General features: G+C 32.2%; 1 protein-coding gene across 1 annotated transcript in view; it reads left to right on the top strand.

Annotated features, from left to right (window-relative positions):
* Window positions 1-13136, top strand: part of LOC105444985 — a 75737-nt gene that overhangs the window by 48580 nt on the left and 14021 nt on the right. The window contains exons 6-8 of the mRNA XM_030978306.1: window positions 898-942; window positions 9280-9346; window positions 12629-12673. Of these exons, the coding sequence (XP_030834166.1) occupies window positions 898-942; window positions 9280-9346; window positions 12629-12673 (157 nt within the window). The remainder of the gene's footprint in view (window positions 1-897; window positions 943-9279; window positions 9347-12628; window positions 12674-13136) is intronic.

A 13136-nucleotide genomic window follows, 5' to 3' on the forward strand; every position in this document is an offset into this window, starting at 1 on the left:
ATTTAAAGAATATCAATCACTAAAATAAAAAACAAAATGTGTACAGCGAGACTGTATAAAATCAACCTCAATAAACTTTACCCGCTATTCTTTTGGCCAGGGGATAAGGAGTATGAAGATCTAAAGAAAAACATGAAACAGTTAAAATTAAATCCAAGTAGAACATGGGTTATGTTCGGAACTTCGGGCCCTAATTCCATTTGAGAATAAACGGGTGCATCGAGTCATGAACTCACAAGTACTTTTTATGATAATCGAGAGAGTGCATTTAAACGTGCAGTATCTTTTTATAGATATATATAATGTTAAAAGCTCCTATTTTTAAAATAGTGTAGCCAGATATAACCCATAACATACAGAACAAATTTTGTGATTGTGATTTTTTGTGATTGGTACGCTTTAATACAAAGTTAATGCCATTCTGGCTTTTAACAGACGAGGCATTCTTTGAATTAAATTCTTTATAATGATTATCAAATATTGTTGCTCACATCTTTTTGTAAAATATACTTGCACTACCATTTTGTGTTTCTTGTCCTTCAATATATATATCTGCACTTTATGTAGAGCCAGCAGGGCATAACTCAATATATAACATATACTTGAATGCAGAGTTGATGCCCTTCTCTCTCTCTCTCTCTCTCTCCCTCTCTCTCTCTTTCTCTCCCCCCCCCCTTCTCTCCCCCCCCCCCCCCCTCTCTCTCTCTCCCCCCTCTCTCTCTCTCTCTCTGAACATACAATATTCTATCTAAGAACTATATTGCATTCTGTGTTCTGTCAAATTTCAAGCTGAATGTATGCTTTTTTGTTGTTGTCAGTTTACATGTTCCTCTTCTTAAATGATCTCTTCTGCGTTGTCTTTTTGAAAAAAAAATTTAAAAATTGCATTCTATGCAGTTTCAGCTTTCAAGCCCTCTTTTCATCTTGTAAATGTTCACTCCCGTAAGTTCTCTGTTCTTTCTTGAAATTTCTCTGCATGTTCCTTGTATCGTCTCTTTGAACCCACAAGGGTGCCAACTCTGTGTAAAATGAAAGCAGTTAACAGCGTTCTGGGGGTGTTTCACAAAGATTGGAAGTATAACTTAAACCTAAGTTGGACTTCAAAAGTTATGGAGAGCCATTTGTAGCCTTAGAATAAAATATATTCAAAAGCGAAAATTGAAGAATTTTAGACTTTTCATAAATTCCACATCAAGAACATGAAATCTTTCATAGTAATAGAAAATATGAATGAATTGAATCAACATTTTATGCCTTTTAAAATAACTTTTACAAAATATTTTCAAAGATGCTAATGGCTTTCCATAATTGATAAGTCCAACTTAAGTCTATTCAACTTAGGATCTTTATGAAGCACCCCCCTGGTTTCAAATGGACGATATATGCCTCTGCAATTTGCATGTGAAAGTGTACCACTGTATATTGTAATATTATCATGCATTGTTTATACATGTTGATATTTAACTATTTACTAGATATATGTTTTTTTATAAAAAATCATGCATGTATTTTAATATTGTACATTACAAAGTGTATTAACATGTATATTGGAACCTAATAATATGACAAATATGCATGACTTTCTGAACCTTACTGTGTAAAACATACACATATCTACTAATTTATATATGTGCCTGTTTTCATGTAAATATAATGTCATGTACTAAAACTACTAATGTATTATAAAGTAGGGTATACTCTATTAATGATATGTCATAGACGAATGTTGATTCTTTCTATTTAAAAAAAATCTAGATATAGAACAGGGGCCCGTTTCACAAAGCCTTTCTTCAATGACAAATGACAAATATCAGTGACAAATCTGCTGATAACCAATCAGAAGCAAGGATTTCAGTAGCTTATAACAAAACACTGCCATTTGTCACTGATGACAAGTTTTATGAAATGGGGCCCTGGTCCTTTAGGATGCTAAAACTTCTAAGGAGTCACTCAGAAGAAAGTGTTTTATTTGCATAATTAATGCAAATGAATATGAGTTGAAATTCTATATTGAATAAAACTTATTATGATGCATTACATAGGTGAAACGAAACTGTTTTTTTCTTTCCATTAATGCAACAACTGTAACAATCTATTCACTCATCCTTTCTCTAATCTACCTCTCATCTTTCCTGCCCCCCCATCTCTTTTCTCTCTCCTACTCTTCTCTCTCCTACTCTTTCTCTCTCTCTCTCTCTCCCTTCTTTCTCTTCTACCCTTCTCTCTCTCTCTCTCTCTCTCTCTTCTACCCTTCTCTCTCTCTGTTTCTCTGTGTGTCTCCCTCTGTCCCCTCCATCAATTTTATTTCTCCCAACACCCTTCTCTCCGTCCCCCATCTTTCTCTCATTATCTACAACTACAATTGTATCTTTGTTTCATTTTGTGACCGTATCTTGTCAATCTACTTCCTCAACTTTTCACCCTTTATTTTTTAATTCTCCCAAAAAGCTGCTGCATGTCATTCATTGTATCTTCCTATCTTGTCAAATAGCTCACCCCCCCCCCTCTCCCCCCTCCCCCCTCTCTCTCTCTCTCTCCTCCCCCTCTCTCTCTCTCTCTCTCTCTCTTTCTCTTCATTACCTGTACATCTATATTTAATCTTCTGATGATAATCTATGTGAATGTGCGATATTCACCCTCATCTTCCCCTCATGCATCCATTCCTAAATACCTTTCTATCCTCCCTTCTCTCATCGCTGACATTCAAACAAAGGGAATTCCCCTAATGTTTTGTTTTGTTGAGTAGGCCTACGTGTATGTTCATGGAATTTGTGTGCCTGTTAAAAGCCACATCAGTTGCTACATGGGGGCACAATACATGAAGTGATTTTATTGGTCCACCTCTTTCTCTTTGCACCCGCCCCCCCCCCCCTTCTCCCCCAAGACTGGATATATATTCTCTCTCTCTCTCTCTCTATGTCTCTCTTTCACTCACACACACACACACACACACACTCTCCCTTCCCCTTTCTTCTTTGTCCCTCCCCCTTGTTCCTCCCTTCCTCCTTCCCTCCCTCCTTCCTTCCACCTCCCTCCTTCTTTCCCCCTTCACTGCCTGCTATTCATTTTAGAACAATCACTGATTAATTAATCACACAGTGGCTTATATTCTGACCAAAACTTTTCCATTTTTATATTTTTCTCACCAAAACATTTTCCACCATTACTATCTAAAGCAATCGGGTCTCTTCTTGTCCCAACAGGTAAATTACACCAAGCATGGTCATGTGACATTCAGTCCATTCATATAGCATGAACCCCTGTTCAACCTTTGACCTTTGACATCTGACCTCAATGTGTCACAGGTCATGCATACCCTGGTGTCATAGTTTCATAGGAATGTAAGAATAGTGTATCAATTGTGTCATGTTGTTCTATAGCATTCTCTTCAGAGAAGAGCTGTATTTTCATCTTGCTGTACTCCGCTTTTCCCATTCTCTCTCTTCATACATGTAGTTTGTTACAATGTTCTCTCTCTCTCTCTCCTTTCCTCTCCCAAAGTCATTCCCCCTACCCATATCCTCTCTTTCTCTCCCACCCTTCTCTCAATCTCTTCCTCTCTGCCTTCTTTTCTCTTGTTCTTCTTTTCTCTTGTTCTTCTTTTCTCTTTTTCTTCTTTTCTCTTTTTCTTCTTTTCTCTTTTTCTTCTTTTCTCTTTTTCTTCTTTTCCCTTTTTCTTCTTTTCTCTTTTTCTTCCTTTATCTTTGTATTATTTTCTCTTTTTCTTTTCCCTTTTTCTTTTTTTTTCTTTTTCTTTTTTTTTCTTTTTCTTCTTTTCTCTTTTCCTATTTTCTCTTTTTCTCTTTTTCTTAGCAGCAATACTCTGAACCGCACATGTTTTTACTGGATAGAAATAACATTAAAAATGCAAGTTACACAGGAATAATGTGTACATAATATTCACCAATCTCCTGTCATAGCGATATAGTATGCATTACAGCTGAGTAGTTGACCTGAGGCTAGTTATCGATTCAAACAGATTCATCATTATTGATTCTCTGCTGAAATGCTCTCATGGGGTACTAAGTATCTGCCCAAAATACTCACTTCTATTTCAAGCTGAAGCTGTGTGTAAGCATGGCAGCCATCTCATTTGTACAGCGTGGATGTACCTACACTACATTGTATTGTGTTGTATTGGTTGGGTTTATAGAGATAAAAATTATCGAACATGCAGCTAATAGCTGAAATTGTTCGATTTACAGAGTAAAAAGTACATGGCATAAAAGTACATTGATAAAACATTAAAAGATATAGAAAACGAACAAGTATTGTTATTTTCCATTTCGATTCAAAAGTTTCAAAATGTAAATGGCTTCGAGATGAAAACAGAATTTAAAGTGAATGACATTGTTTAAGAAAATGGAAACATATTGCAGTGTGGTGTATACATTTCCTCAGAAGATGATATTGATAGGAAAATATATATTTTAAAACTTCATACAAACCACTATAATAATCCAGAACGCTTAGTTTTCATCATGTTACAAAGGTAAGAGTAAAAACAATATAATGCTATTGATTATATAATGTAAAAGGGGGAAGTTGAAATATACCTTTATTAACCTGATTATGAATATCTGATACTACACAATAATACACATAATATATTAATATTTTTCCTATGATTAGATAATGAAGCATTTTTGGAAGACACTTCGCAACCAAAGATATTAGTTTGTTTCTACACATATCTTTTATTTCAACAAAATATCTCCTAGAACACGTTAATGAGCAAAAATGTTTGAATTGTCTCCATCATATAATGCAGTAAACCGAATTGTGTACATCCATATCGTACATTGTTCCTGGCGTTGTTTATCTTCTCACTCAAACACATTTTCACCATCAATAATTAATGTAATTCACTTTGCATCAAGCACACACATGTAAAGGTTAATATATCCACCACACCCAAATAGCAGCTCTGTGATGATCGCATCTCTAGTGTGATGGTGCGCCATGGCAACAAGGCTGCAGAGCTATTTCAGTACCATATATCACGATGGTATTGTTTGCAAGCATTCATTTTTTTGACAAGCTTTGCATCTAGTGTTATGTACAGCAAGACATCTGTCCATGTACATAGTGTGAGGCAATGAATGAAAATTTATTGTACAAATACTGAAATATACAAAACTTTCTTCAATTAGTGAACAAAAATGAATTACTCCTTGGTTTCATATCTCTTTTATGCACATCGTCATATTTGTTGCCATCAATGATTAATGAATGCACAGTACATCGTTCACATGTAACACTTAATATAACTGCCACACCCAATTAGCAGCTTTATGATGACTACATCTCCATAATGAATGAAAATTGTACAAATACTGAAATATACAATAAAACTTCTTCAAATAATTAAACAAAAATGAATTACTCTTTGGTTTTATACCTCTTGTATGCACATCATATTTTCACCATCGAAAATTAATAGAATTCACAATACATCATTCACATGTATGAAGGATAATATAACCACCCCACCCAAGTAAGAGCTTTATTTATTTTATTGATGAACGCACCTCTAGAGTGATGTTGTGCCATGGCAACAAGGCATCAAAGCTTGTAAATTATTGTATATTGAGATAGTCTCATGTGAAGAGTTTTATTTTTTCTTAAGCTTTTGCATCTTTTTTTTTTTTTAATCTAACAAGATATCTGTGCATACCAAATGCTGAGATAAATCATTATTTCCATCATGTTGAAATAAAAGATTTATCTAGAACTCTCTTCAAGTTTGTTGAATTGTGTAAGGCATTCCCATCTGGTTTTATCACACAAGATGCTTGTATCTCCATATACTACATGAGATGATGAATGAAAACTGCACATACACTGAAACAAGTACAATTCATCAATATGCTCAAACAAAAAGCTATTTACATTTGCACGCACAATATGAGATGATTGAAAATAAAGTGAATTAAATAAATTTCAAACAAAATAAAAAGAGAAAGGTTCGAGTTATGTGGATCTACAAATTCAACAATTTAAAGACTTTTGGTTGTATAATTTTGTATGTTCTTTTCTGTGTTCATCACGTCAACACATTTTCACCATCAATAATTAAGTGAATTGGCATTGAATGAAGCACCAGTGAAGGTTAACACATCCACCACACCCAGCCTGGAGCTGTACGATGACCGCATCAATAAGGTGATGCTGCGCCATGGCAACGGGGAATTTGAGATAGCAGGGATGACATCCGATGCTAATGTCGACATCGTGGATGGGTTTGAGAGCAGCTGCGTTACAGAGAGAAAGTCCTTTAGGCCCCTTGAAGCTGAATGATAATGAGCATTGTGCTGATTGATGTACATGGCATCCATTTTGAATTTCCCACCCACAATTGGGAGCAATTGGGATTATTCAATTTTATTCAATTCTTTTTATTCATCCAAATTCACAAGAATACATGGAAATTTGTTTTGGTCACCCATTGTACAAATACATAACATATATATATGAGAAACTATCTTTCTTTTTTCAAGGCATCTAACAAAGAAAAAGTAACATTACTGACAATGAAACCCTGCTCTTTCCACATCCGTACATCATCATTGCGTTTGAGGGTAGCCGGGTTATAGATGAAATATCCTTAGGCCCTTAGATGTTGAGTGCTGATGAGCATTGTCTTAAGCGTCCCTGGCATCCATCTTGGATATTCCGTTCTTGGTCAAGGGTGATGGGGCATAGTGGAATATTGTTCAATATGTTTTATTCTGCGCATCTTTAAACAAAATATTTCAAGACAATGAAATATAAAACTTCATGTGATATATACACTGTATTTCAGTATCGGAAACATATGGGAAAGATACATTGAATTATAAACAACATTGTTTATTAATATATTTTACAAGCACACAAAAAAGAAAAACATGTTAAATAGAACAAACTGAAATAGAAAAAAACATGAACGACATGTACATGTACATTTATCTTATACCTAACATCAATTACATAGATAGTGCAGTTTTCATGTTTTACTGCATTTATATAATATAATGACACTTGATTAGATTTATAGAAAATTTTATTCCATATCTCCAACATGTTTTGATTCATGTTTTTACATTTTTTCAATGAATGTACAGGGTGCAGAAGCACTTTGCTAATTATATACAGATTTTAAGTGATTGCTGCTTTTTCTGTTGAGAGCCGGATGGGCATTAACTCATATACTTCACCACAGAGTTAACACCCTTCTGGCTCTGATAGAATAATAAAAACCTTTTTCATGCGAGCATTGGAAACGCTTCTATTGCTTATTATGCAGAGAGAAGTATGACCAAGGATGTGCTGATGCATTAGAAATGCTCAAAAATTCATACTAATTTCTCATCTCCATTACGATGCGCACTTTAGTTACCATGGCAACGAGAATTGGAGTGCATCACATGATCCTCCAGCCTAAACCTTTATACAAGGAGTAAATTTGTACCTGGCAGGAATTAATTCCTTGAAATGCTAGAGCACCGTTATGGCCGCCTTGCTATTAAAAGCCTGGTTGATAATCAAGGCAGCGCCAGTAAAGTCACAACGCGACGGACATGTGCACTATATAAGAAGTCACCATTATTATTAATATTTTTATTATTATGGTATTATATTAAATGCATCTACATCTGCTTCTATACAGATGATGTACATGATAATTGTGTTGCTATTAATGATACATGTACATGGCCTGAAAGAAACCATCATACCATTACAAGGGGCTATATGTACAGGTGCATTATATATGAACCGTACGATGTAACCAAACATATACTGGTAGTCTTAAATTGATGGACATAATGTAGATACATGTATATGTACTCGAACTCCAGTTGTAGATTCAATTTGATTTTTTAGTCTTCTACTATACCATAGTAATGAAAAATTACAGTACCAATACTGTACATTTAAAGATAAACTCCAGTACTGGTAAAAAAAAAAAAATTAATTCTCACAGAATCAAACGAAACTTACACTGAATGTTCAAGATTACAAATAAATGACATGTGCCAAACAATTTTGGAAGAAAATGTATACTGGCTGAGTAATGAGCATAGAAAGACAAGGAAACCAAGGTAGTACCATCCCCGACACGATGTGTGTTGTCCCATATATAGCTTTCTATGTGAGTGTTTGTTACTTTACCAAGACTCGGTCAAATTTATTATGATTTTGATGACTCCAGAACCTTGCAGTGCACACCAATACTTACATGCTACATGATCAACTGTTTCTGATCCTTTCACACCTTTTCTTTCACAATGCAATCGCATTACCAGTACTAAAGTTTAGCTTTAATTATTTGTCATACATGTATAATAATAACAAATTTATAATGATATTATGTGTGTTACCACTACATAAAAATCATACTCACTTTTCTTCTTTTATTCATGTTGGACTACATTTAATACTGACACCACCACCACCACCACCACCACTACCACTACTTCTACTAGTACTACTACTTCTACTTCTACTAGTACTACTACTTCTACTTCTACTACTACTTCTACTTCTACTACTACTTCTACTTCTACTTCTTCTTCTACTTCTACTTCTACTACTACCACTAATACTCCTCCTACTACTTATACTTCTTCTCCTACTACTACTACTACTACTACTACTACTACTACTACATGCACTGTTACTACCCCTACTGATAACACGAATGGCATGCACAACTATACATTAAGTGCTGATGGAAAAATCCCTCTATATCATGCATGTATGCTTTACAATGCATTATTGAAAAATGTAGATGCATGATTATTTACTTGCATAATGCATGCACACTGCACTAATGGCTGTTTATTGTATGTTGTACATATCATTAGAAACTTCTACCGGTTGTCTACATGCGAACTTTATACCAAATTGATTTATTTCGTTTTGTTTTGTTTTGTTTTGTATTGTTTGTTTCTTTTCTCTTTTATTAATGAAGCGGTAAGAATGAAGAAGTATGTCATATGCCTTTATGGCACATGTTATATGGAATTGCTCTTTGTATTATGCTCAGGATAATCGTTGACTTTGAGTTAAATTGGGTTATAAACATTTAAGTAGTTTGTTATTGTTCGATTAATCTGTTTTTTATTTGTGTCTGTCTTTTTACTTACAGATCAGAGGGTGGTAGATCAAGCTCATATTGATACCATACACAGTAAACGCATAGTCTAAAGCTCATATTTGTGTATGAACATTGAGGTATTTTGTTCATTAATGTCATTTTTTCTTTTTTTCTTTGTGTTTATCTTTCACCTTCAGACCAAAGAGCAGTGGATCAAGCAAACCTGCTGGAAGCGCCGTAGGATCCAGTAACGGCAGTGAGAGGGTAAGGCGTCAACCAGGAGGAAAAGAAACAAAGAGATTTGTTTTCTTTTGTTAATTAACATTCAATCAAGTAATCAATACAGTAAATAATAGCTGAATTGACTTACATATATATCAACCACTCTGCCAGTGCAGACAGTTATCACATGGAATTTATTTAATCTATCAATTAGGTAATATCTGAATTCACCAATTAATCAACAAATTATTCTTAAGTGCAAACTCTAATGATAGGTAAGTACTTTTATGAACCAAGCAAGCAATTGTTCAATCATTCAATTGTTCACTCAATCAATCAAATGAATAATTGATCAACCATTCAATCAATCAATTTATTATTCAATTAATCAATCAATTAAACAAATAATTGATCAACTATTCAATCAATCAATTTAGTATTCGAATTAATCAATCAATTAAACAAATAATTGATCAACTATTAAATCAATCAGTCAATTTAGTATTCAAATAATTAATCAATTAAACAAATTATTGATCAACCAATCAATTTAGTATTCAATCAATTAATCAATCAAGCAAGTAATGGATCAAGCATTCAATCAATCAATTTATTATTCAATTAATCAATCAATTAAACAAATAATTAATCAAGCATTCAATCAATCAATTTAGTATTCAATCAATCAATCAATTAAACAAATAATTGATCAATCATTCAATCAATCAATTTAGTATTCGATTAATCAATCAATTAAACAAATAATTGATCAACCAATCAATTCAATTGTTCAATTAATCAATCAAACAAATAATTGATCAAGCATTCGACCAATCAATTTAGTATTCAATTTATCAATCAAGCAAGTAATGGATCAAGCATTCAATTAATCAATCAAGCAAGTAATGGATCAAGCATTCAATCAATCAATTTATTATTCAATTAATCAATCAATTAAACAAATAATTGATCAACTATTCAATCAATCAATTCAATTGTTCAATTAATCAATCAATTAAACAAATAATTAACAAGCATTTAACCAATCAATTTAGTATTCAATCAATTATTCAATTAAACAAATAATTGATCAACCATTCAACAATCAATTTAATATTCAATCAATTAATCAATCAAGCAAGTAATGGATCAAGCATTCAATCAATCAATTTATTATTCAATTAATCAATCAAACAAATAATTAATCAAGCATTAAATCAATCAATTTAGTATTCAATCAATCAATTAAACAAATAATTGATCAATCATTCAATCAATTAATTTAGTATTCGATTAATCAATCAATTAAACAAATAATTGATCAACCAATCAATTCAATTGTTCAATTAATCAATCAATTAAACAAATAATTGATCAAGCATTCAACCAATCAATTTAGTAGTCAATCAATCAATCAAGCAAGTAATGGATCAAGCATTCAATCAATCAATTTATTATTCAATTAATCAATCAATTAAACAAATAATTGATCAACTATTCAATCAGTCAATTTAGTATTCAATTAATCAATCAATTAAACAAATAACTATTCAATCAATCAGTCAATTTAGTATTCAATCAATTAATCAATTAAACAAATAATTGATCAACCATTCAATCAATCAATTTAGTATTCAATCAATTAATCAATCAAGCAAGTAATGGATCAAGCATTCAATCAATCAATTTATTATTCAATTAATCAATCAATTAAACAAATAATTAATCAAGCATTCAATCAATCAATTTAGTATTCAATCAATCAATCATGTAAACAAATAATTGATCAATCATTCAATCAATCAATTTAGTATTCGATTAATCAATCAATTAAACAAATAATTGATCAACCAATCAATTCAATTGTTCAATTAATCAATCAAACAAATAATTGATCAAGCATTCGACCAATCAATTTAGTATTCAATTTATCAATCAAGCAAGTAATGGATCAAGCATTCAATCAATCAATTTATTATTCAATTAATCAATCAATTAAACAAATAATTGATCAACTATTCAATCAATCAATTTAGTATTCAATTAATCAATCAATTAAACAAATAATTGATCAACTATTAAATCAATCAGTCAATTTAGTATTCAAATAATTAATCAATTAAACAAATTATTGATCAACCATTCAACCAATCAATTTAGTATTCAATCAATTAATCAATCAAGCAAGTAATGGATCAAGCATTCAATCAATCAATTTATTATTCAATTAATCAATCAATTAAACAAATAATTAATCAAGCATTCAATCAATCAATTTAGTATTCAATCAATCAATCAATTAAACAAATAATTGATCAATCATTCAATCAATCAATTTAGTATTCGATTAATCAATCAATTAAACAAATAATTGATCAACCAATCAATTCAATTGTTCAATTAATCAATCAAACAAATAATTGATCAAGCATTCGACCAATCAATTTAGTATTCAATTTATCAATCAAGCAAGTAATGGATCAAGCATTCAATCAATCAATTTATTATTCAATTAATCAATCAATTAAACAAATAATTGATCAACTATTCAATCAATCAATTTAGTATTCAATTAATCAATCAATTAAACAAATAATTGATCAACTATTAAATCAATCAGTCAATTTAGTATTCAAATAATTAATCAATTAAACAAATTATTGATCAACCATTCAACCAATCAATTTAGTATTCTATCAATCAATCAATTCAACAAATAATTCATCAACTATTCAATCAATCAATTTAGTATTCAATTAATCAATCAATTAACAAATAATTGATCAAGCATTCAATCAGTTCAATTGTTCAATCAATTGATCAATCAAGCAAGTAATGGATCAACCATCTAAGTGCAGACTTCCATGATAAATATGTGTACTCTGTAAATGTACATGTCGATATTCCACTATTAACCAGGACACATGTGAACACCATTCACAAAACAGGTGGCCCAAATTTGCTGTGATTCCCTCACTATTTCAACTCTTTTTCAACTTGTTATCATATTCTTGCATGATTTACTTTTAGTGGGAACAGTCCCTGCTTTTCTTGTGCACCACTCCTTACCTTCCCTTCATCACGCACAGGCTTGTTCCCATAGAGTGTATATCATAATGTACTGCATACAAACATTAAATCTACGGTTGTGCACTACCAACATTCATATACATCGATAGGTCTGATGGCACATTAAGTCTCCCTGTGCAATGATAAAACATACAGAAAACAATTTTAAAAAGCAAGTATTGAAAACGGCATAAAATTAATCTTGAAACTGAAGGTTAAACTTGGAATAAATCATGACTTTGATGTGACTTTCAGGATGTTGAATCACCATTAAATGGTGTAAAAGATGTTACCGCCGAGGTACGTATGGGATCTTATTCCCCCTTTCACATGCAAAACTTATACCACAGCTAGCACAAACATGTCATCGGTCAGTTCATGGGGTGAATTGCTGTATGGTCTACATGCAACTAGTTTGTCTACTACCCAATTGGTCTATTCCCATATGGTCTACACCCAGCCTGTGTACTATCTACCTGGTCTAATAATCATTTCGTCTACTTGTAATTTGGTCTAATGACATTTAGGATAATAGCCACTTGGTCTGATTACAAGTTGGTCTAATCTCCAATAAGTCTACTACTAATTTTGGTATATTGTTCATTAACTCTTATTCCCACTTTGTCAAATGCCCAGTGACCTGTGAGGTCTAATTATTATATAATTATAGTTATTAGTTATGATTAAACGATTTTGTAATTAAATGATTATGAGACCATGTGGATAGTAGACAAGCTGAGTGTAGACAATATGGGAATAGATC

Source organism: Strongylocentrotus purpuratus, unplaced genomic scaffold (genome assembly GCF_000002235.5).
Source record: "Strongylocentrotus purpuratus isolate Spur 01 unplaced genomic scaffold, Spur_5.0 spur5_scaffold_1, whole genome shotgun sequence".
Classification (NCBI taxonomy): Eukaryota; Metazoa; Echinodermata; class Echinoidea; order Camarodonta; family Strongylocentrotidae; genus Strongylocentrotus; species Strongylocentrotus purpuratus.